Source organism: Dermacentor variabilis, chromosome 2 (genome assembly GCF_050947875.1).
Source record: "Dermacentor variabilis isolate Ectoservices chromosome 2, ASM5094787v1, whole genome shotgun sequence".
Taxonomy (NCBI): domain Eukaryota; kingdom Metazoa; phylum Arthropoda; class Arachnida; order Ixodida; family Ixodidae; genus Dermacentor; species Dermacentor variabilis.
The window spans coordinates 27,477,518-27,502,794 of NC_134569.1; the positions used below are offsets into that span (position 1 = coordinate 27,477,518).

A 25,277-nucleotide genomic window follows, 5' to 3' on the forward strand; every position below is an offset into this window, starting at 1 on the left:
GAAATGGCAATGCAGGTGAAATTAGAGACGACGTTAAGCGATACGAATACATTTTCGCAAGGTTTGCCACAAGTAATTTCCTTGTTGTTCTTATTTTTCAATGTTTTCTTATAGCTGGTTCACCCGAAGCAGTGAAGACTAACAGAAGAACATACAGACACATTAAAATTACGCAGATGCAAAGCTCATGTTGGAGTATGCGTGAAGTGAAGCGACGTATAAGTTTATTCATGCCAAGGGCATTTGTATCTGGTTCCGCTGTTACCAATGCAAGCCTCTGGCGATTATGGCACAGAAGACTGTCTTGGCAAAGCAGGTTTCAAGCAGTCAGCTTGAAGAAAGTGGACCAAAACTAGATTGCGCTAGAGGCCATTGAAATTGGCACTCTTCCTCGAAAACACGTCAATCAAGCATATGAGACAAGTGTCTTTTCTTTATGTCATGCTTGGCTACAGAATGCAGTGGAGGCGCGCCGCATAAACGTCATCGTTTCGTATCTTTCCCGCCCGCGTTTCAACGTGATTAGGATAATTATCACTGGTGCACATTGGAGAAGCTATCCGACGTCCATTACAAAGCTGCACACAGCACTTGTCAACCGAATACTCTTGGGTCATCTGCAGATCCAGCACTGTGTGCTGTCTCACGTAGTGCGGGTCGTTGGGCCCGAAGTTCACCAAGGAAGAGTGGGACGCGCTCCTGCGAAGTCCCATCTTTGAAGACCGAATCTTGGCCGTTCAGCGCGCCAGCGATCAGGCCGGCAGTCAATCCCGTCGTAGTATTAGCCGGGTGCGCGTTTTATCGCGTGTTTCTGGACCCAACAAAAGTTTATTCATTCACTCACTCACTGTCTCATGTGTCTGCTAGCGTGTCCGTGTCGTTGTCACGTGCTTGCGCTACAACAAATTAAAACTCTGTCTCCCATCTGCCTCAGAATTTCCGTTGGAGTAAACGGAGGTAACAGCGAATGGAAAGATCTTTCACGAGTCCTGGCTCTTTTTAATCTACTCGTCTTTAATAAACTTGCAACTAATTCGTCATTTCGGCGTCTCCGAAAAACTAGTGAGTCATGCTCTTGTCACTCAGAGTACTCTCAGACCCCTTGGTCTTCAGTTGTCTACGCAGGTGACCGGAGGGTCCGTGACCCTTTGGGTGTTTGCAGGGCCATCTAAAGATTCATGGTATTAAAAATTGTAATTACCTACCAAGAGTTTCACACGTGCACCACAATACAAGGCCCTCATGCAGGAGCAGTTAGAGACGATGCTTAGTCACCACCTCCAAAACTTCACCAATGGATCTGCTGACATGGAACGCAAAGCTATAGTGCTGTGGCGCTCTTAATACCCCCGTCCTCCCCCTCCCCAGAGACATCAGGGGCTCCCCGACTTTAGCTGGTCGTTTCTAACAAAGGAAAGTACCACAATAGAAGCTGCCTTTTGGAAGCTTAAGTCATGCCGAGTTCAAATAACGGGGATATCTTACTGCAATTGCCGACACTTCAGCCGCTCCAGAATGTGACGATGACAGCCCGGTGATAAAGCGCGCCTAACTTAACTGTAATCGGCCTGTCCTGCCGATTACAGTTAACGTGACGTAATCACGCTCCGTGGACGCCACACAACTTCATTGAAATGAAATGAAATGTTTATTTCTCTTACAGTTACAATGTAGCCAGGGAGAGCGAACGCAGGGGGAAAAGTTGCTTGATGCAGCCTCAGACCCCCCGGCGCCCGTTGATCACACGGCAGCAGTATAGATGAACGTGGCCGAGGCAGTTTTACAATTGTAACTTCAAACGCGACGCATTTCTGTGCTTTCAGAGTAACGCAAACAGCAAAGTCTAAATTAAACCAAGAAAACCAAAACGAATAACACAATTCATACATATTTTTTTTTCAGTCAGGAAAGAGAGTTCAAACACTAACACACTCTTTTCTAATTTTTAGCACTGTTACTAATCTATTGAATAACGGCAAAGTACAAAAATGCATCACAAGAATTAATACACAATTATTACTTGTCAAAACGAATTGTACAAATATTTTTGTATTCTAGCACTTAAATGAGCTCAAGGAAATGAAGGACAGAAAGCTTTGCTGATCGCAAGATCTAATTACCAAAAAGTTCTTTCTTACTTTGACTGACATTCTCTCTTAAGCTTTATCGGCGTAGTTTAAGTTTTAAGTTTTCTATCGGTGTAGCCGAAACTCGTTATCGAATTCGATTTGGGAAGCTTCTTTATTGACTCTGGCTATCAAATATTCAAGGAGAAGGAAAGCATATGTAGGTTCAATGTCTTCTCTTCGGTTGTGATTCAAAGGAGGGCATTGATGATCACCGCTCATGGCTCAGGGGGAGAGTGCCATCCTCCCACATGGTAGGCCGAAGGCAGAGAACGTGTTTGAAATAACATGGATGCAGTGCCAGTTGATCAACGTGCTGCTGTAGTTCACCGCTAGGGATATGATAGGAATAAACTTTATTTCTCCAACGGTTATTGCTGTTGGTGCCCGGTGCTAGGCTGCCAGGGGTCCATCGCCCGAGGAAAATCTCCCGAGATCCTCGGCAATGGCCCTGGCCCGCTGGACGGCCCACTCCTGGTCTTCGTGTGCCTCGCTGAGGAGGGCGGCTTGCCATCTCTCAGCGAGGCGCCCCGCTTCAGGTTGTCTTCCTCCTTCCTCTTGGTCCTTCTTCCTCATGACATTGGCATTCCCAAAGCACATGGGCCATATCGACCTGCTCGCACCACGGCCAGCCGGGCGACGGCTGCAGCGCGGGCCACAGGCGGTGCAGGTGGTAGGGGTTGCTGAAAGTGCCCGTCAGCAACCGTCTCAGGTCGACCGCCTGGACCTGTCCAGCCGCCCCTTGGGTTGTGGATATTTCCTTCGCTCCTTCCTGTAGTGACCAAGCACCTATTGGTACCTGGCCAGAAACTCCTCGACATCGCGATCGGCGTCCCCGTGGTCCCCAGCTCCGTCCGCCGCGATTTGGGTCGTGTTGGTAACGACAGCGGAGCCGTCGGACGGGGTGGCCGCCGCTGTCGCCGTCACTCCTCCGCTGGGGTCCCGCACAACAACGGCAGCGGTTGCCCTCTGGGTGACCGCGTCGCGGCAGGTAGGCCGCCTCGCGACGAGGTGGGCGAGCTCGTTGTGGTTGGGCGGGGTGTCGGTGTGTCTTCGGCCGTTGGCATTGTTGTTGTTGTTGTTGTTATAGTGCCAAGCTCCCCGACGTGCGCGGGGAACCACTTGAGGGACTTGTGCCGGAACCGAAATCCCCGGCCCTGGCGTTGAGCATGCGCGCCACATCCGCGGACATCCAACCTTTGGTGCAGTTCCGAATCGCCGATTTGGAGTCGCTGATGATCAGGCTATCCTCCGCACCTCCATGGAGTACCGCGAGGGCTATGGTCCTTTCCTCCGCTGCTTCGGCCGGCGGCAGCCTCGCTAATGCCGTGACTCGGATCCTTCCCTTCTTATCTACGACTGCCATGGAGAAGGCTGGCGCCGCCACCGTCGGCCGGCCGTGTCGATCTTGCCGCTGTTGTTGCTACCGTTTTTGTCGTAGTGATTCGCCTCGCACATTCCGTTGTACCAGTGTTATTGTCGTCGTCCCTCGTCGCCATCACGGTCACCGGCTGGCCGCGGGTACCTGGCTGCATCGATGAAGAGGACGCCTTCTCGTCTTCCGTGCTCCTCGAGGATTGATACCGCCCTGCGTTTACGTCTTTGCACGTCATGCACCGGGTGCATGTTCTTCGGCATGTTTTCCGTCTGTATGGCGTCCCTGACTTCCGGTAGCAGTGTTTACTTCAGTCTCCGGCCCTCGTCATATCGAATTCCGAGCAGGTCTAGGATTCGTCTTCCCGTTCTGGTGCTCGACATTCACCGCTAATACGGCGCTTAGTTGTTCCCATAGCACACTGAATGGAAGGGTTCAACATAGTGCGTTGAAGAGCGTATAGACCCTTTTCGTGGAGTAGTTTGCTCTGGGGGGGGGGGGGGGGGCGGGAGGGAGGAACAAGAAGACGCTTTCGGCGGTGCGCCGCACGTTGCCTCAGTGAAAGCGCCTGAGGAAACCATCACCGTTTCCGCCCTTCTACTGTGCAAAATTAGCTGTCGGAAGTGAAACTAGGTGTTCGCAAACACACTGTGCTCCATTCATGCTGAAAAACCTGGCGCAGTAGAGGGGGGATGTGTGTAGTGGTTGGCTGCAAAAATTGTGACTGCATATTAAGTAATGGAATGAATCTGTGTGACCAAGTCCGCGGACCACTGCTACATAAGGATTGCCTGTTTCCCCTGCCGCCCTTCGCGATGCACGACATTCCTCGAGGATTAAAAAAAAATCGCTCAGCGTTGTACTACTACCTCTATTAAGTATTTCGCAAGATCGGCAAGGTGAGGACTGCTCATTTCACAGTGACAAAGTGAGTACAAAGTTTCTTGGCATGTTTCTCGCACTTTATCTAAACACATCCACCCCAACTCACCCTCAGATTTACGCCCACTCTATTGCCAGTGTATCAAGAATAAGTGAATGGGCGCACACTTGAATCAATGCGCCGAGGCATGGCTGACGGCGACTATACCAACAGCACACGAATGTTCGCGAAGCTGAAAGTCTCGTGCCGGTAATACGTCTTTGCGATAATACGTCTTTGCACAAGATGTTACAAAGCACAAAACATATATGATGGAAGCCTTGTGCACAGCAAGAACAAATCTATCGCAACTGAGCGCACCCGCGAGCGACTGAGCAGAAATTGAACGACAGCTAGTGACCGCATCGAGGAGCTTTACCGAGTCAGAAACCTGGCAAGCCGCTTCTTCAATGTGTTTGCCAAAAAGAGAAGAAAGACTGAAACACACTGATCCTGATTTAATTCATAAGCGGAAAGTTTGGATAGCTAATGTATTTCCAGCCCCCTTCTTGTATAAGTACCGTATACTTCTCGTAACGTTCAGACAAGGCGCAATGAGTTCCAAAAGCGCTTACATGTCCTCTGAAGCTATGGCCAAAGCTTGGTGTCGTCCACCCAGTCACCGCATATACGAAATCCACCGACACAGAGGTTTGCTGAGTCGCACCGGCATCATGCCCACCACTGTAAATACCGATGCAGCTTAGGCAAGCAATCGGCGCGTCACCACGTGATCAAACATGGCGGCGCCCATGGGACCACCGTAGAAAGGTACTATATGCTAGGGCTCAGCGTATTGTTGTCTGTAACTACTAGGAAAGTGCAAGCGACAGCGTTATGATGGTAATTCTGGAGGTCGCAGAAAATTCGGCGCGTGTCAATGCAAGTTTTATGAAATGCAGATAGTAAATTTCAAATCTGTCGATCACAGGTCCCGGAGCTCAAATGACAAGTTTATTCAGTGCCTAAAATTGGTGCATAATCAGGAATCCAGGGCATGCCAAGCGAATCGCACGCTCTTACCTCCCTTCGGACTCCTCTATCCAGGAGATCGACTTAACGGCCCTGCACCTTACGTCACCTGTGCCTGGATGGGTTCCAATACCTGAAGACAGAGAGAGCTGCGCAATATTTGGTGCTCCAGCACCTACAGCGGACGTTCACAATCTGTTGTGGTTTTACGCAGGAAAGATAGCGACAGAAGAATAAATTCCAAGAGCTGCAAATAACCTGCGAACTCTGAAGCAAACTGATAGTTATACGCATTGGATCATAGACTGTGCTATATGCAACTGCTTTAATTTTTATATGAGAATGGCCTGCACGCTTTTGTTTAGCTGCTTATTATAGCGTAAGCTATGCGAATTCTTAAGAAGAGGCAAATGGTTTTGGAGCTACATGCAACTTCTGGCGCGTGTATATTGCGACGCCGTGGTGGCGCTAATCTGGCAGATGTGGATTCCAACGACTTGGACTGCTGGCCGACGGTGCCTCGTTCACCTACCATGCAGGAGACGTATGCAGCACAAGATAGTTCAAAATCATTAAGAAAACTTGTCCTGTGGAGAACTGGCATAGTCTGATGATGATTCTCACGAAAACGATAATTAATACTGATTGCAGAAAAAGCAGTTTTCGTGCACCATTGCAAATGAACGACCAGATTTCTCACCCACTCTTTTGACGAACAATGAGACAGCAAGTATGACGGCATCGAGTTTAGAGTGCACTGCATCCTCGAACACCCCATCAGGAAAGAGATACGATCAGTTACATCTTCCAAACGGGATGTCGGTAGATGTCTTTTGGGGTTGCACTAAATTATACAAGCACTATCTGTGATGTATAAACGAGCGTCACTACACCAATCGCTTCCTCTCCAAACTCATCCGCGCTCACTTCACACGTGCTCGTGCTTCGCCTCACCGCGCCTCAGCTGAGAGAGAACAGTTGCCACCAGTGGCGCAGCCAGAGGGTGGCACACCGGGCACGTGCCCCTGCCCCCGACTACCCGCCCTGAAATTTCTCTATTAGTGTGCGGCCTTCCCAGCCTCCAACCCCACTTTTACCTCTCCCAGTCCACGATCAAATGAGTGCCTCCCCCGGAAAAATATTCTATAGCTGCGCCACTGCCTTCTGCATGTACTAGGCGAGACACCGACGCCAAACCTGGAGAAAGAGTCAAACAAGCTATACGTCCATGAGCGACTGTAATTAAATAAATAGCACTGTCGGGACTGGCTCACCCACGAATTTTATTACACTGGTTTCAGGATCTGCTGGTGTTACAAAACACATTAAAACCCCAGTGTGGAGTAGCAGGTCACACGCACGCCCCTCCGGGAAAAATTTCCGCCTTTCCTTTCATTGAACCTTCTTCTTCTTCTCTCTCTCTCTCTTGCGAAGACACATTTCGTGCGTCAGTATCACGACTTGCGCAACAAGTTACCAAATTTGATTATACACAGTCTTTGCACAAGACATTCAACCTTCTTTGAACAGCAAGACAAGCAAACTATTCAATCAGCTGTTCAATTTTCCTTTGCAATCTTTACTAGCGAGAGTTTCCAGTCTTTCACATAATCATCTGTCTTGGCGACCCGCTCTATAAATGTCCATCATTTTGAAGAGCATATAATTCTACATATTCAGAAAGCGAGCGGTTGTCCAGGTCAAGGATTCTTGTTACGCCGTGCATGCCGTGGCCAAGTTGTTTTACGTCAGACATATTAAGTAATAGAAAAAGGTGTACTGTTTCAGTAAATATTAGATAATTGCATCGTCAGTGACCATGCGCACTGACCACGATCGTCTCCATCCTGCCCGTGTGTATGTCTACGTTTGCTCGAGTCCTGTTTGCAGCTTCGACGTCCTCGGCCCTCGTCTTGGCCTGCTACCGCGGGAGTCAGTTGACGTTCCCGTACCATCTGTGGCCCCGCGCGGCGTTCACGAACGCCTATGCGTTTCACACTTGCGTAGTGTGGCATGCAAATCCTCCGTAAAGACTTGTCGGGCGGAAAAGGAGAAACTGGGACGCGCGAAGAGGAAGACGATGCACGCCCGCCGAGCGCGAGCACGGTTTGGCGGTTCGCCCAGTTCGCCACCAGGGGGTCGAGCTCCACTGGGAGGGAGCGGCCGCCGCCATGAGCCAAAAGAGCCCGCCGCTGCCGCCGGATCCCCGCGAGGACGGGTACCACTACCGGCTCGACGTGTCCATCGGTGAGCCGTGCACGTTCAGTAGATGAGAAGGGCCGCACACCCGCCCAGTTGTTTACACCGTCGTAGTTCACGCTTTTGGTAACGGCACGCGCCGTGTATCGCCAAGCAAACAAACGAAACATGCCTTACGTGCCCGATCTGAGCTTCTTCGTTTCTACTTCCCAGATGAAGCATTAGAACGAAGCTCAGACAAGAAAGCGCAGGCGGTGTGCTTTGGAGTGTCCACCAAGTTCATTGCAAGAATTAAGCTAACATTTTTAGACAAAACAACGAAATGTCTGCGTCTGTTGTTAGAAGGCAATTCACACGATGTCAGACATACTGCGGAAAGATGCGTAATATTCCGCTTACTGGCACCGTGTAACCAATAAGCACTTTCGTTGTGTGTGGTTTCCATTGGTCTTGTGCGCCGCGTAGTATTGCAGTTTTTGCTTGTACGATAGCCGCCAGCCGCGTCTAGACAAGTGACTCGGAGCCGTGTTGACCGAACGAATCCCCACACTTTTATTGGGCTACAGCTTATATGGAGAAAGTTTGGCGCGTAACTCCCTCTACGTCTCTTCCCCGAGATACACTCTTAGGCAAAGTTACACCCTTTGGAGTGCCCCTTCTGCCACACAACAATAATCGTCATCTGCCTTGATGCGTTTCCTTTCTTGAAAACGCCGCGCCCGCTACTTTCCTGTCGGGAATGCTATCATGCTGATAACGCGCATGCCGTTCGTTATACTGGAAAGTACCGGGCTCGCAGCGTTAAAGAAAGGAAACGCATCAAGGCAGATGACGATTATTGTTGTGCGGCAGAAGGGGCACTCCAAAGGGTGTAACTTTGCCTAAGAGTGTATGCACACACGAAAAGCCAACCACTTCACAAGTCAAGTCTTCTCGGAGTCCTGACTCGACGCCCAAACGTGGTGACTCTCACTGCGCGATCATTGGATACTCGTGGTGTCGTTGTTGCCGTGGCGTCTGTTACCGCGGCCCGCTCTTCGCAATTTTCACTCTGAGCTGGCCCATCGTTGGATCTGAATAGAGCACTATATGCACCCTATTACGCACAAGCACCGCGGTGGGTGTTTGCACGACGTGCGAGCGGGTCTTGGAGGCTGCGCTGAGAAGACACGCCCTATCCTTGATGTGTCGAACCCACGCCGTATCTCCCGGCTGCATCGGAGGTCGCACTTAACGAAGCTCCACACAGAATTTCTCCGTGAAAGGCGTGTACGTGCTTCCAACGGTCAAGTAGGTGCTCGGGCAACTGGGCGACGCAAAAGTGTTTTCGAAGCTGGACGCTACAGCAGTACTTCACCAAGTGCGATTGTCCCAAGAATGCCAAGTGTATTCATCACGGCATTTGGACGCCACTGCTACTGCCGTTATTTTTCTTCCTTACGAAAGTAATCCAGTGCTACTTTTTAAGACGAGGACACAGAAAGACATGACAGGACGAGCGCTGACTCCAAGTATACGTTTAATGAAAGAGACTCGCACACGTTACACTTATGAAGTATGACGGCACTGAGCGAATGCCCATTCATGACTGCAGTTTTTGAAAAAGCCTACACAAACAAATGAAAAGGGCCAAGATGAACAGACTGCATATCATCTGCCTTTGTTTAATAACCGATGTTTAATAATAATGTTTTGATAATGCACTGTTAATCATAATAGTAAAGTTTAATAATAATGTTTAAACAGTGCGCCGAGACTTCTGTCGAGTTTTATGAACACTGCACGCGATTTTTCGCCGCCATCAATAATTACACATAAAAAATACTGATTACATTATTTTAATATGTTTTCCGAAGAACATTATTAACATTAATTGCGCAATTTTCCTGTGCGTAAGAATTTGAACGCCAGTTTGCGAAATATGTCTAGGCGTGTTCGTGTTCCCATCGCAGAGACTGGTGCACAGAAGAAGCTGTATTCTAAGACGTCAGGTTAGACAACTTTGCTTGCTGTAACGAATTGTAACGCATCCTAAGCAGACTGCTCAGAATACGCAGACCATGCAGACCCTGTCGGCTTGGGTCATTGTCTTCTGACGCGTAGTAGCCAAGGTACGGTGGCTGGAGTATAGTATACTTGCCGCGGTGCGTGGTTTCCGCAGCGAGGCACCGCGTACCTCCCTCACATAGCGCAATCATGCCGCCGCGTGTTGCAGAACGTCGGCCGAGAAGCTCCAGCGAAATACTAATTGCAATGACGCAAGGTGGGCCCGCATACGCGCAAAGACCACTCCGTTAATTCAGATGCAGACACATCGTGATGCTGCGTGCGCGGCGCAAGCTGCAGCTCAGCGCCGCTAACGCCGATAAGATAAGTGACAACGCCGATAAGACCCTGTATACGTATAAAAGAGCACCAAAGGGACGTCTCCAAATAAAAAAAAAGGGTCTCGAACGCCCTTGCCGAACACTCCTATAATCGCAGTCACCGCATCGATTGGGAAAACGCTGCTATAATAGCTAAGAAAAAGAATCCGATGACGCGACTCTCGCTAGAATCTTTATTTATTCAAACTACTGACAACAGTATCAACAGGACTGATGGAAATCTTCCTGCCAACTATACCGTTCCCTACGTCACATTCTGGCATAAAAACGACTTGCGGCTCTTGCCCGCTTTTGTGTGATCAAGTAACCCGAACGGGTCCCGAAACGTCTCTGTGTTGTTTCACCTTGACCTGGGCAGTGACCGCAATTTCTTCATCACCCTGTATATAGTTCTCCTTAATGATGCCCGTAAGATTGTCGTTCATTGCTTCAACACTAAGGTCTTCTTCCTGAGTTAAAGCCGAATTTATTCTGTAGCTTGAGCCGGAATTCCTCTAGTTTCCCTCTTACCGCTAACTCATTGATTGGCTTCTTATGTACCAGTTTCTTCCGTTTCCCTCCTCAAGTCTAGGCTAATTCCAGTTCTTACCATCCTATGGTCACTGCAGCGCACCTTGCCGAGCACGTCCACATCTTGTATGATGCCAGGGTTAGCGCAGAGTATGAAGTCTATTTCATTTCTAGTCTCGCCATTCGGGCTCCTCCACGTCCACTTTCGGCTATTCCGCTTGCGGAAGAAGGTATTCATTATCCGCATATTATTCTGTTCTGCAAACTCTACTAATAACTCTCCCCTGATATTCCTAGAACCTATGCTATATTCCCCTACTGACTTGTCTCCAGTTTGCTTCTTGCCTACCTTGGCATTGAAGTCGCCCATCAGTATAGTGTATTTTGTTTTGACTTTACCCATCGCCGATCGATTCCAAGTCTTCATAGAAGCTTTCGACTTCCTGGTCATCATGACTGGAGGTAGGGGCGTAGACCTGTACGACCTTCAATTTGTACCTCTTATTAAGTTTCACAACAAGACCTGCCATTCTCTCGTTAATGCTATAGAATTCCTGTATGTTACCAGCTATATCTTTATTAATCAGGAATCCCACTCCTAGTTTTTGTCTCTCCACTAAGCTCCGGTAGCACAGGACGTGCCCGCTTTTTAGCACTGCATATGCTTTTTTTGTCCTCCTAACCTCACTGAGCCCTATTATATCCCATTTACTGCCCTCTAATTCTTCCAATAACACTGCTAGACTCACCTCAATAAATAACGTTCTAAGTTAAGCGTTGCCAGGTTCAGATTCCAGTGGCGGCCTGTCCGGAGCCAGGGATTCTTAGCACCCTCTACTGCGTCACAGGTCTGACCGCCACCGTGGTCAGTTGCTTCGCAACTGCTAGGGACTGAGGGCCGCGGTTTGATTGTTGTATTCATGCAATATGATTGATGTATTCATGCAATAGAAGTCGGTGGTAACTCGGTTAGACAGGATACCAGTAAGCTATCGCAGGAGACGAAAGATCTGATCAAGAAACGCCAATGTGTGAAAGCCTCTACCTCTACAGCTAGAATAGAACTGGTAGAACTAAGTTAATAACAAGCGTAAGACAGCTGACATAAGGAACTATCATATGGATAGAATTGAACATGCTCTCAGGAATGGAGAAAGCCTGAAAGCAGTGAAGAAGAAACTAGGAATAGCCAAGAATCAGATGTATGCGTTAAGAGACAAAGCCGGCAATATCATTACTAATATGGATGAGATAGTTCAAGTGGCCTTGGAAGCTATGCAAAAGGGGAAGGCAGCTGGGGAGGATCAGGTAACAGCAGATTTGTTGAACGATGGTGGGCATATTGTTCTAGAAAAACTGGCCACCCTGTATACACAATGCCTCGTGACCTCGAGCGTGCCGGAATCTTGGAAGAACGCTAACATAATCCTAATCCATAAGAAAGGGTACGCCAAAGACTTGAAAAGTTATAGACCGATCAGCTTACTGTCCGTTGCCTACAAAGTATTTACTAAGGTAATCGCAAATAGAATCAGGAACACCTCAGACTTCTGTCAAGGAAAGGACCAGGCAGGATTCCGTAAAGGCTACTCAACAATAGACCATATTCACACTATCAATCAGCTGATAGAAAAATGTGCGGAATATAACCGACCCTTATATATAGCTTTCATTGATTACGAAAAAGCGTTTGATTCAGTCGAAACCTCAGCAGTCATGGAGGCATTACGGAATAAGGGTGTAGACGAGCCGTATGTAAAAATACTCAGATATCTATAGCGGCTCCACAGCCACCGCAGTCCTCCATAAAGAAAGCAACAAAATCCCCATAAAAAAAGGCGTCAGGCAGGGAGGTACGATCTCTCCAATGCTATTCACAGCATGTTTACAGGAGGTATTCAGAGACCTGGATTGGGAAGAAGTGGGGATAAGAGTTAATGGAAAATACCTTAGCAACTTGCGATTCGCTGATGATATTGTCTTGCTTAGTAACTCAGGGGACCAATTGCAATGCATGCTCACTGACCTGGAGAGGCAAAGCAGAAGGGTGGTTCTAAAAATTAATCTGCAGAAAACTAAGGTAATGTTTAACAGTCTCAGAAGGGAACAGCAGTTTACGATAGGTAGTGAGGCACTGGAAGTGGTAAGGGAATACATCTACTTAGGGCAGGTAGTGACCGCGGATCCGCGTCACGAGACTGAAATAATCAGAATAAGAATGGGCTGGGGTGCGTTTAGCAGGCATTATCAGGTCGTGAACAGCCGGTTGCCATTATCCCTCAAGAGAAAAGTGTTTAACAGCTGTGTCTTACCAGTACTCACGTACGGGGCGGAAACCTGGAGGCTTACGAAAAGGGTTCTACTTAAATTGAGGACGACGCAACAGGCTATGGAAAGAATTATGGGTGTAACGTTAAGGTATAAGAAAAGAGCAGATTGGGGGGTGAGAGAACAAACGCGAGTTAATGACATCATAGTTGAAATCAAGAAAAAGAAATGGGGCATGGGCAGGCCATGTAATGAGGGCAAATAACCGATGGTCATTAAGGGTTACGGACTGCATTCCAAGGGAAGGGGAGCGTAGCGGGGGGCGGCAGAAGGTTAGGTGGGTGGATGAGATAAGAAGTTTGCAGGGACAACATGGCCACAATTAGTACATGACCGGGGGTAGTCGGAGAAGTATGGGGGAGGCCTGTGTCCTGCAGTAGGCGTAAGCAGGCTGATGATGGTATAGTTCTAACCGATGCTGCTTGCGGTCATGTGTCTACACGGTTCATGTCTCTACACACGCCGCACCACGGATGTTTACTTAGTCAGCTTAGACTGTGTGATGACCCTAATATGGGGCAAAGGTTCGTGTACTCAATGGTTCGGTTGGTTCTCTTAGGCGGAGCCTCCGAGAACCCAATTGAGGACAAAGCCGTTGGTTTGAAAACACACACAAAGACTTTTAATCAAACTAAAAAGAGGCATAAAGTAAATATAAGGAAATAGAAAGCATGCCTAAAATAAACACTCAAGCAGACATTGCGGCAAGGAACACATATAGGGCTTGCATGAGGTTAACGGGTGCGCGAGTCCGGGCTTGCCATGAGTGCAGGGACGCGTAACAGTCTCGACGCGGCGACGCGGCGACAAGCTGACGAAAGGAGTGGCGCCGGTCTCACCATAGGTCGCGGCGTAAGCTGACCGACCGGGCGATCGGAGCGCGCCAGCTTTGGCCAGGCGAGGTAAAGCGGGCGGCTTGGTGGCAGGAGTAGACGGCGGCGGCGTTCTGGCCGGGCAGCTGGGTGTAGAGTTCGGGCCCGTAGCCCGACTGCTCTTGCCCTGCCCACGGGCACAGAAGCTCGAACGCCGGCCTCGGGCAGCAGGCGGAACGACAGACGGGGCGGCGTTCTGGCCGGGCAGCTGGCGTAGAACTCGGGCCCGTAGCCCGACTGTTCTCGTCCTGCCCACTGGCGCAAAAGCTCACCGGCCTTGAGCAGCTGGCGGCCCACTCAGGTAGACGGGCGACGCACAGGAACAGGTTGGCAGGAGGCCCCGGTCGGGTGAAGTCCTGGTGGGCTCGGGTCGGGAACCCGACGGCCCGTCTTCAACGCCCGCTCCGGTGGTTGACCTCCTCCTGCCGTTGCTTCCTGGAACTCTCCTGGCGTCTCCCCTGCGTCTCCTTGCGTGCCCTCTCTTTCTGCCAGCGCACCACGCTTTTTCTTCTGGTCTGGCCGATTTGGCATTCTCGGATTGGCTGCCTTACGCCCCGTGGTCTTTTCTAATTGGTTGCTTTTCTTCTTTTTGTTGTTTTTCATGCGCCGCGCGTCCTCGTGCCGGACGCTCTTTGGCGTCGTTGTTTTCCTTCTTCCACCTCGGCGCGCGTGCACTCAGCGTCGTCTGCTCCTGACCGTCCCGATCACCGCACCATGTCGCGCACCACACATCACAGACTGCCACTACAGCTACGAACTTTATATACACTTCGTGTAATGTATTCCAATATGTTGCTATTGTATTCATTGATTCGCCCTTATGGCGAAACTGCGATATTTTTTGCCAACACGCCCGACAGGAAAGAAACTTATAAGTTTCTTTCACACAGTACACAGTATACTGTGTGATCGGTGCAAATGAGTATTTTACTATGTCACTGCTATCATGAACAAGAAGCTATAGCTAAATGAGACACGTGCGCTGAGAGGATAGAAGGTGGCGTTGCGAGTGACGAGATTATATACAGTATACATTTCGAATGGTATATCGCGTGTAAAGCAGAGCTGCAGCTCATTCACTTGAGACGCGCGTGCGCCTGGCGGTGGCAAAAAACGATGGCTGCGTCTTTTCTGTGCAGGAGATAAGAAGGATGACCACTTCTGGGGCGAGGAGATCGTCAAACCGAGCCGGAAACTATCTTTCGAGCGCGACATCCGGGTGCAGGAGTTCAAGAAAGATCGCAGCTCGAGCGAAGTACGCAAGCTGGTGCGCTCGCCCGATACGAAGGCGCGCGCCGCCGAACCATCGCTCGACACCAGTGGTTCGATATCACAGAAAAGTCGGAGAAGCCGCCACAGAAAGAGGAAGAAGCGAAAGTCCAGAAGGAAGAAGAAAAAGAAGAAGAAGAAGCGCAGCAGAGATGACGACAGCACAACGGCGACAACCGGGGAGACGACAGAGTCCAGAGAGGGTCAATCTTTCGGCGCTTCGCTGTCACAATTACTGCCCTCAGGCGTAGCCAACTTCTTCACAGCGGATCCGGCAGCGAGCCCGCCTATGAACGAGAGAGCCATGGATGCAGCTGCCATCGCCAAACCTGCGGGTGTCATGCAGCCGACAGATGTGACCGCCGCAGAGACGTTGCCACCAAAGAGGAAGCGGAAAAAGCGCCGCCGGTCGTCACGCGTAGTGGACGCGGCCGCTTTCTGGACGCCGGCCAGCGGCGGTGAAGCAATGGCGTCGGGCTCTCCCAACTTGTCCGCCCAGCAGTGGGTACCTGACACAGCAGACCAGCAAGGAGACCACAGACTGCAGCGGTACCCTGCACAAGCAGCGTACGACCAACAAGCACATGACACTGCTGCCTACGCAGCCGCTCTGCAGCAGTACCAGCACACGCAGAACCTGCAACGGTTGGAAGCCGAACATTTGAATCGCCTTTACCAACAAGTGCAGCAAGTGCGCAGTCAAATGGATGCGGCTAGACAGCGAGCTCAAGGTACTCACGCTACACCTGCACAATTCAACGCTGGTGACTTAGGGAAAAGACGGGATGCTCGCGAGAGGTGTCACGAAGTGGAAAAAGCATACGAAATGGAACAAGCTGCGCAACTAAGCAAAATGAAGGAAGCCGCTGATAACCAGAAAGCACGGGAGGCTCGCGAGAGGTGTCACGAGATAGAAAGAGCGTACGAAATGGAGCAAGCTGCGCAACTAAGCAAAATGAAGGAAGCCGCTGATAACCAGAAAGCACGGGAGGCTCGCGAGAGGTGTCACGAGATAGAAAGAGCGTACAAAATGGAGCAAGCTGCGCAACTAAGCAAAATGAAGGAAGCCGCTGATAACCAGAAAGCACGGGAGGCTCGCGAGAGGTGTCACGAGATAGAAAGAGCGTACGAAATGGAGCAAGCTGCGCAACTAAGCAAAATGAAGGAAGCCGCTGATAACCAGAAAGCACGGGAGGCTCGCGAGAGGTGTCACGAGATAGAAAGAGCGTACGAAATGGAGCAAGCTGCACAGCTCAGAAAATTGAAAGAAGTTGACGACCAGAAAGCACGAGAGGCTCGCGAGAGGTTTCACGAACTGGAAAAAGCGTACGAAATGGAGCAAGCTGCGCAGCTACGAAAGATTAAAGAAGCTGCTGATGACCAGCAAACGCAAGAGGCTCGCGAGAGGTCTCGTGAGGTAGAGAGAGCATACGAAATGGAACAAGCTGCGCAACTAAGCAAAATGAAGGAAGTCGCTGATAACCAGAAAGCACGGAAGGCTCGCGAGAGGTGTCACGAGATAGAAAGAGCGTACGAAATGGAGCAAGCTGCACAGCTAAGAAAATTGAAAGAAGTTGACGACCAGAAAGCACAAGAGGATCGCGAGAGGTTTCACGAACTGGAAAAAGCGTACGAAATGGAGCAAGCTGCGCAGCTACGAAAGATTAAAGAAGCTGCTGATGACCAGCAAGCGCAAGAGGCTCGCGAGAGGTCTCGTGAGATAGAGAGAGCATACGAAATGGAACAAGCTGCGCAACTAAGCAAAATGAAGGAAGTCGCTGATAACCAGAAAGCACGGAAGGCTCGCGAGAGGTGTCACGAGATAGAAAGAGCGTACGAAATGGAGCAAGCTGCACAGCTAAGAAAATTGAAAGAAGTTGACGACCAGAAAGCACAAGAGGATCGCGAGAGGTTTCACGAACTGGAAAAAGCGTACGAAATGGAGCAAGCTGTGCAGGTACGAAAGATTGAAGAAGCTGCTGATGACCAGAAAGCGCAAGAGGCTCGTGAGAGATGTCGTGAGATGGAGAAAGCGTACGAAATGGAGCAAGCTGCGCAGCTAAGAAAAATTCGGGAAGAACAGAAAGAAGAGCGGCAAAGAAGACGAGAGGCCCGCGCAAGATGTCACGAAATGGAGAAGGCATACGAACTGGAACAAGCAGCACAGTTGAAGATGCTACGGGAACAAAGGCAAGCCGCAGGTAAACTCCAAGGAGAGGAATATTTGGAACGCGAAAGGTACCAAAGAGACCAGCAAATGGAGAATGCATGCGAACAAGAGCAACATAGAACGCTAAAAATATTGCGGAAGAAGCATCAAGACGAGGCAATTCAGCAGCAATACCAAAAGGAACAAGAAGCCGAACGCCACAAATGTCAAAGAGCGCAGCAGATGGAGAAGGCGTACGAAAAGGAACAGAAAGCCCATTTGTGGGGAACGACACAGCAGAAAGAACCCGCACAGCTACTTAGTCAAAAAGAAGAAGAGGAGGAACGCCAGAGGTACCAAAGAGCGCAGCAGATGGCGAAGGCGTACGAAAAGGAACAGAAATCACATTTGTGGGGAACGACACAGCAGAAAGAAGCGGCACAGCTACTTAGTCAAAAAGAAGAAGAGGAGGAACGCCAGAGGTACCAAAGAGCGCAGCAGATGGAGAAGGCGTACGAAAAGGAACAGAAGGTCCATTTGTGGAGAATGACGCAGCAGCCAGCGCAACCAGCACAACCACAAGAAGTGGAGCTCCGCAGGCACCAAAGAGGGGAACAATTAAATAAGGGGGAAGAACAGAAGGCTCAGATGGGTCCAGTGGCACAGAAAAATCGGGCGACACAACAGCCGTACCAACAAGAACAACAAGCAGAACACCTACGCTACCAGACCGCTGTACAGCTTCAGAAAGAAGAGAGAGCTAGATCTGATCAAATTTCACAGGGCTCATTCGGACACCAGAAAGACCAACAGAGGCAGGACTATCACAATGGCTTGGAAACAATGCAGCAACACGCGGCAAGAAAGGAGGTGGTACAACAATTGCAACAATTAGAGAAAATGTATGAAGCAAGGCATGAGCAGTCAGCGAGGACGCCTGAATTAGTTTTGAAAGGTCAACAGAAAGTAGAGGCGCTCGAGGTTGAGCGCAAACCAACAATGACATTGTTTACCCCTCCCGGATTCGGACCTGTCGGTTCGCATCTCAGGATAAAAACAAAGATAGATATAGATATAGCGCCGCTGAGCCCGGAAAACGTGGAATCTATTGAAGAAACAGTTATTCTTGAAGACTACCTCGGTGGAAACGAGGATGGCACATTCGGCCAAGAGAGCTTCCAAGGACATCAGAGGGGACTCACGACAGCTCCACCCGTCGTCACCATCGTAGAAAAGCCTACCATTCATGCAGCTACGGAAGAAGCCGCAGTATCCAACGTCACAGTGATCATCAATCCAGCACCGTCAAACATTACTCAAGTAATCGAGCAACCTTCAACAGAACAGCCGAAAAGCGAAGTCTTGAATCTCCTTGCGACTGCGCTAGGTATCGATGCTGACGACTCCCATCAGGACGACATCACGGGACAGGAGGCGTCGTCGACGAACACTCTGTCGTTTGGCGAAGTGGACACCATGTACGAGGACACGTCCAGCATGCTCGCGCCATCTAAGTACACCGAATCACCAGGGCCCCAAACAGTAGTTGAAATAGTTCAGGACTGTTTCCAAGTCATGGATGACGTAATTAAAACCGAAGTATCCTCGACACAGCCTAGGTACAGCGAGGTACAAGGAGCTGAAACTGTAGTGAGAATGGTCCACGACTGTTTTCAAGTAATGGACGATGTAGTTCAAAGCGAGCCGTGCACGTCCCCTATGATAAATGTAATGCGTAAGAGATCGGCCTCATCCAGGCTCTCTACAGCCGAGACAAACTCGAGATCGTCTGCAAATTCTGCCCGTCACAGATTGGTAGGCGAGAATAACAAGTCTCGAAGCGCCAGGAGGCCCGTGGGCTCTCGAAAGGCCACATCCGCCGGTTCTGTGCGTTCAGAGAAGTGTCGAATGTCAAATTTCGATTCCTCAGAAGCATGGGTACAGAGGGGCTCGCAACTGTCCGAAGACTCTGACTCACGGCGCCTTCCTTCATTTCCAGGCCTCAACGCAAGAGTTGAGGTAGCTGTCAACAGGCCTGATGTGGTGGGCTTAGTCAACAGGCCGGACATCGTTCGCCTGCGTTCTACCTGTCTCTTACTAGAGTCAGTAACGGGACTTGTTCAAGACACTGTGGACAAAGATTTCGCCAGTGCGAAAGCAAACATTCTAAGCGCAGGCGACCCGCTCAGGACAACTGTTGCTGCGTATGTCGTGGAAGATGACGACGCAAAGAAAAAGAAAAGGCGTAAAAAAAAGAAGAAACGCTCCAAAAAGAAAAAAAGAAGAAAGAAAGGGAAGTCTAAGAAGAAAAAGAAAAAGTCAAAAAAGAAGAAGAAAAAGAAGAAGAGGAAGAAGAAGAAGAAGAAGAAAAGGAAGAAAAGGAAGTCGAAGAAGTCCAAGAAGAAGAAGAGAAAGAAGAAAAAGAGTGATGAGAGCAGTCCCACATCATCACCATCGTCATCTAGTCCATCGTCCTCAATCGAAAAAGTGGGCGACGGAAAGACTCCGTCTCCTACAACCTCCAAAGCTACAACAGGCATTACAAAACCCATGGCTACAGTTAGTGTGTCTTCAAGAAGTTACAAATCTACACAGACAGACGACCTGTTGAGAGGTTCAAGACAACGCATACAGCGAGAGGCTTACCTTCCACCCGCAGGCGAAGGGCGGCGACGCCGTAGACACCGAAGCAGGACATACTCCGACACATCGGACAGCAGCGTCGTCTCGCAGAAGTACCGTATTGTCACCCACGTGGTTCTCGGCGATGGCAGCTCGGCAGCCCGCCTAAGCGGCACAGGTTCAGACAGGGTCTACCAGCTGCCGAAGCCACGGAGCAAGTCTAAGTCTCGTTCGAAGTCCAGACAGCGGATGCACCATTTGCCATCTCCCTCACCGCTTGACACACGTGGCAGGGTTCAGCGCACGTCTTCCCAGTGTTCCAACTGCGGCGGTACCGCCACTCCACCCATGCTGGTCCAGCGGCCCATCATCATCGAGGCGCCGACCATTCCATCGCCGCCGTCTCCTAAGCGAGACGAGAGATTGGATGACGACGATCGGTACGACCGACGACAGCGACGGAGACGCCATCACCGCTCCTCGGGCTCCCGCTCGTCGCGACGCCGGAGAAGCTCGTCGGAAAGCACATCGAGCGAGTCACGTCGTCGTCGCCGCCACCGCCGCCGACGTCGCCGATCGCACGAAAGGCGACCACGACGCTACTACGTCGATGACCCCGAGATCCCAGGTAGGCCCGGTCGCCCCATGTACGCAAGCCCTCCATCCTACTACTATGGTGACCCCATGGGTGTACCGGCTCCCTACATGCGGCGTCGGGCGCGGTCCTTCGAGCGTGTCCCGCCGCGTTTCCCACGCTACGTGGCAGGCTACGGGCCGCCGGTTATGCCCGACATGCCGCCCGTGCCATTCGAGTCGAGTGGTGAAGCAATTCCGCCTGTGTCCATGATGATCACGAACAACATGATGCAGCCGTCACCAGTGGCGACACCATCACCGCTTCCTTCGCGACCACTTCCCCTGCCAGCGCTACCTACACCGCTAATACCTCAAGCGATGCCCAGTCCGGCAATGTTATCAGCACCGATGCGGCAGCCTTCGTTCACATTTCCTGAGGTCGTACCGCCATCAGAACCTCCCCTCCCTACTAAGCAGCGCTCACTCACGGTAGAGGTCCAGACGCCACCCGCTAGTCCTCCAGTGCCTACCTCGTATACGGCTTCAGCACCCTTGCTCACCTACCAGAACAACCGGTATGGCACCAACTCAAGCAGCAGCGACAGCTGGAAGCAGGGATACGCAGTTAGCCAGCAGCCGACAAGCTTTTCTTCGACCATTACGACGTCTTCGTTTAGCGGAGCAGCACCGCAGGCGTATGGCGGCAAGGCTGCTGAGAACCCTTGGATGGCACCGTACAATTACATGCGGCGCAACTTCGACCAGGGCAACCTTGTGCTCAGCATAATTTTCATTTTGGGTATAGCAGCCTGTGTGATAGCACTTATTGGGCAGTATGGCCGCTACCGGGAAAGTCGCGACACAATAGAGGAAGAGGAGGAAGGCGCCGTGATGCATGGCCCGTGGCTCTTTAACCTGTCAGGCGTCGCCTCAACGTTGCTCGTGCGCGGATACAAGTTTTGCCACGCGCCGGACTGCAAACGTGAAGCCGACAGGTTGGCTAGTGTGCTCGCCTCCGGTCCTTGTGATAGCTTCTACGACTACGTTTGCTCGCGCCGCTGGGCGTCGAAGCGTAGGCCGGCGGATGCTATGACCGCGGACGACGGTGTCGTGCAGGACATCCAGGACAGCGTATGGAGAAATATCAAGAGTGACAGCAAGCAGTCGCTCGCAGCAGTCATGTGGAGGAGCTGCCTGGACGTCAGCAGTTTGGGCGCCGCTCCTTTCCTTGAGTTCTTCAATGCATCAGGGCTAGCGGGCTGGCCCTTCCACGAGGCGCCGTTGGACGTGGACACGTTGCGCGTTGCTGGTCGTTTGGTCCGCCTGCTCCGCTTGGCCACGCTGCTAAGTTTGCGCGTCGAGCGCGGCTTCGGGCCGAATGTCACCATTGTGCTTGGCCACGCAGCCCCACCCCTGGACCTCCGCGACTTCCGAAGCAACGCTAGCATGACTACTTTCGTGAAGAGAGTAGAAACAACAATGAAGTTCCTCACGTCAGACGTCAATGACACGACGACGAGAGCAGTTGAAGTGTTAAACTTTTGCCTACGGCTGGTCAACCTCAACGCTGCCACAAACAACAGCGCGTCCAAGCTTGGCGCGAACTTTTCAAGTTTTCTTGACGTTGCAGTGGGTGACCTCATCGATTTGACAAGAACAAACGTTCATATAAACCTAGAATCGCCCAAATACGTAAACGAACTGAGCCAGCTGTTGAGCGCTGTATCGCCACGCGCAGTGCTCAACTATTTGGGCTTTTACACAGTGGACCATATGTGGTCTTTCTCACCTGAGGGCGCGAGAGAAGAAGTCAAATCCGGTCACCGCGAGCGAAGGTGTCTACAGATGACAGAGAGGGCTGTTCCGTCTCAAGTTCTCGAAATTGGCTTTCAGGTATACAAAAACCGCCTCAATTGGACGGACCTGCGCAGACGTACGAACGAGACGAAGAAGCACATAATAGACGGCGTCCGGTCCTTGTCCTGGATGGACCACGCTATGAAGGTCAAGGTCATCGAGAGAATCGATGCAACAAGCGTCGAGTTGTTCTTCCCGCCGCACATGCCAAAGACGAGCCCGATGGCCGCACCCACGCCACAGCGGAGTGCATTCGAACTGTACCAGCGTGCTGTCGAAGAGAGCTTTGCCGCGTCTGTCCACAGTGGCACGACGGCTGGTGAGAGCATGTTCTCGCGCCACTCTGAGCTTGGCTCTCATGGTGTGCTGCGTGTTCCTCTTGCGGCGGCGGCGATGGCAAGCACTGGCCCGTCACCGTCACCGTACGTGGCCCTGCTGCGTTCCACGCGGCTCAACGTGCGTTTAGCTAAGGCGCTGCTGCAGGTAGCGCTGGCCGACGATATCTGGACGGCGGCAGCCCGCGGTCGGTACCGGGCGTTGCAGTCGTGCTTCCTGTCCCGGTTCCCAGCGGTACGCGACCCGCTTGAAGAAGGCCGGCTAGTACCCAAGCCGGCCGCCGTAGCGCGCGACGACGTGCTCGAACACGTGGCCGTCGCGCTGGCGCACGTAGAGTTCCGGCGGGGCGTACAGCTTCTGCGCCACAACATGACCGACTACCGGCTGGCCGATGCCCAGGCATGGTCCTCCGAGCAGCTGTTCTTCGTCTCGTACGCCGAGTCGGAATGCCAGGCGTACGACGACGAGCTGGCCTTCCGACGCTTCCTGGCGCGCAACGAGAGTCCTGCAAGGCAGCGCGTCGACATGGCGCTGGCACACGATCCCACATTCCACAGGGCGTTCCACTGCCATCGCGGGTTCCCCATGCGGCCACGCCACAGCTGCAGTTTCTGGTGACGCAGCACCTTTGTGTGGTGCACATGAATAAACGATATTCTGCCGCCGCACGCTTAGTATGTATCAGTGGTGTCACTCAGTGGCGTAGCAACTGTTTCTCGTGTGTGTGTGTGGGGGGGGGGGTAGCCAACCGCAAATGATCTGGCCTCTCTCTCTCACTCACACAAACACACACGTATCTGTGCCATGCCACGCCATGCTTATTTTTAGTAAGCGAGTGTTTACAAGTTTATACGGCCGATATATATATATATATATATACATATATATATATATATATATATATATATATATATATATATATATATATATATATATATATATATATACATATATATATATATATATATAGAGAGAGAGAGAGAGAGAGAATTACTATTGCAAAATGTCAGTTTCGCCTGAGAGGCGAAGCAGCGATTGCGATAGCAAATTTCAAATTAGTAGACAGCCATGATAAGTAAGGACACTAGTTTTATCGGCCGTATAAACTTGTAAACACTCGCTTACTAAAAAATAAGCATGGCGTCTGCGCGCACAGGCAAACATGCACAAATTACGCTCGATGACCGCGTACAGTCGCTGTGAATACGTTGGCGTAAGGAAACGCGGCAGCAGCAGCGAGCGAAGTGATCTTTGTGCTGCCTATCGCTTCAACGCAAGCTGAGCGGCGAGAACACAGCACGCAAAGCTACGAGTCGTCGGCCCACCTAAACTGTGCCCCCAAAGCTGATTGCTTTCAAGACAAAGCCTGCGTGAACGCGCGCGGCCGCGCCATACGCAGTTGCTGCCGCATAACGCCTCTCCCCTACCTCCACTTCCCCCGGTTCCTTGCGCACGACGGAAGATGGCGCACTTCCTCCCCGCTTTCCGCCCTTGCGCACGCATGATTGAGCTGCGATCGTCGGCTCAGCCTCGCAGTTTCACTGTAACATATAGCATGCATACAGCGCGCGGCGACGATGTTATCGCCCTTGTACTTTATACGGAACACCACGGTGACCGCGACGACGACAGCAAAAATACGCCCGTAGTGTGTATATAATTGGTATCAGAATAATAAATGAAAGAACCTGGAAATGCTCCTGTCAGTTATATTTATATTCCACAGACGTAGACCTAATTATCAATCACACGTGGCGAACCATGGGGGCCCGAAGAATTATTTGAATTTGCATTTCTTTCTTGCAAGTATATAAAATCTCAAGAAGATGCACGAACAAAAGGCAATGAGTGCCTCACAGAGATCCCGGATCCCGCCCAGTAGCAGCAGCATAGCACATGTAAAAAATGCAGATTTGCGACAAACAAATTTAATAATTCAACAAAAAATTGTGCTACAGCATAAATGCAAAAAGTCTACAGCATATATAAATGCATCGCTAGCTTAGGTTATAGTATTGTCGAGGTTATACGCAACGAAGTACTATTAATATAAATTACTTGCAATATTCACAATAATAAAAAAATAAGACAGCAGATGTGTGCGACCATGGAGAATTACAACCCGATTTCCAGCGAAGCTGTTTCTTTCGAACATCTGCAGTAAAAGTTCCAGTTTCTTGTAGTTATATCGCATACTGTAAAAAGTTGCCCGTATATACTGGGTGTTCAAAATTAAGCTTTATGGTTTTCTTAAAATTAGGCACTGGGAGGCACGCGAAGACCACCTGCGCAAGTAAGTTATGAGGCCAGAGGGACACAAAGTGAGATGATAATTATCGGCGTCAGAAGTCCAATGAACTAAAATTGAATAATTAACTTTTTTTGGCTGCGGTAAGTGAGTATGTTTGTATTGAAAAGCTAGAGGCAGTCGTGTTTCTACACAGTATCAGTTGGAATGAGGATTCTTCCAACCCTTTGTGGCTTATCTTTCCCACAACGATAATCCTCACCTGTCTTGCCCGCGTTTCTTTTCTTCAGCGCTGCGAGCCCTGTACTTCCCAGTCACGAACGGCTTGCGCGTTACAGTGTGCCATAGCAATCTCGACAGGAATGTAGCGAGCGCTGAGTTTTCAAGAAAGGAAACGCAAGCAAGGCAGATGACGATTATAGTTGAGGGGCAAATATACACCTCAAAGGGTACAAGCGTTTTAAGACTATACTGTGCAGGAGGAGAGAATAGATGATTTTACTTCATTCGCAATATCGCGGAATAAAGA

General features: G+C 50.5%; 1 protein-coding gene across 1 annotated transcript; it reads left to right on the top strand.

Annotated features, from left to right (window-relative positions):
• The first annotated feature begins 7,532 nt into the window (after positions 1 to 7,532).
• LOC142571545 (uncharacterized) lies at positions 7,533 to 23,196 on the top strand. Its single transcript, XM_075679985.1, has 2 exons — positions 7,533 to 7,642; positions 14,831 to 23,196. Exons 1-2 carry the CDS (start codon positions 7,567 to 7,569, stop codon positions 23,116 to 23,118), a joined length of 8,364 nt encoding a protein of 2,787 aa, XP_075536100.1. The 5' UTR covers positions 7,533 to 7,566; the 3' UTR covers positions 23,119 to 23,196.
• The last annotated feature ends 2,081 nt before the right edge of the window (positions 23,197 to 25,277 follow it).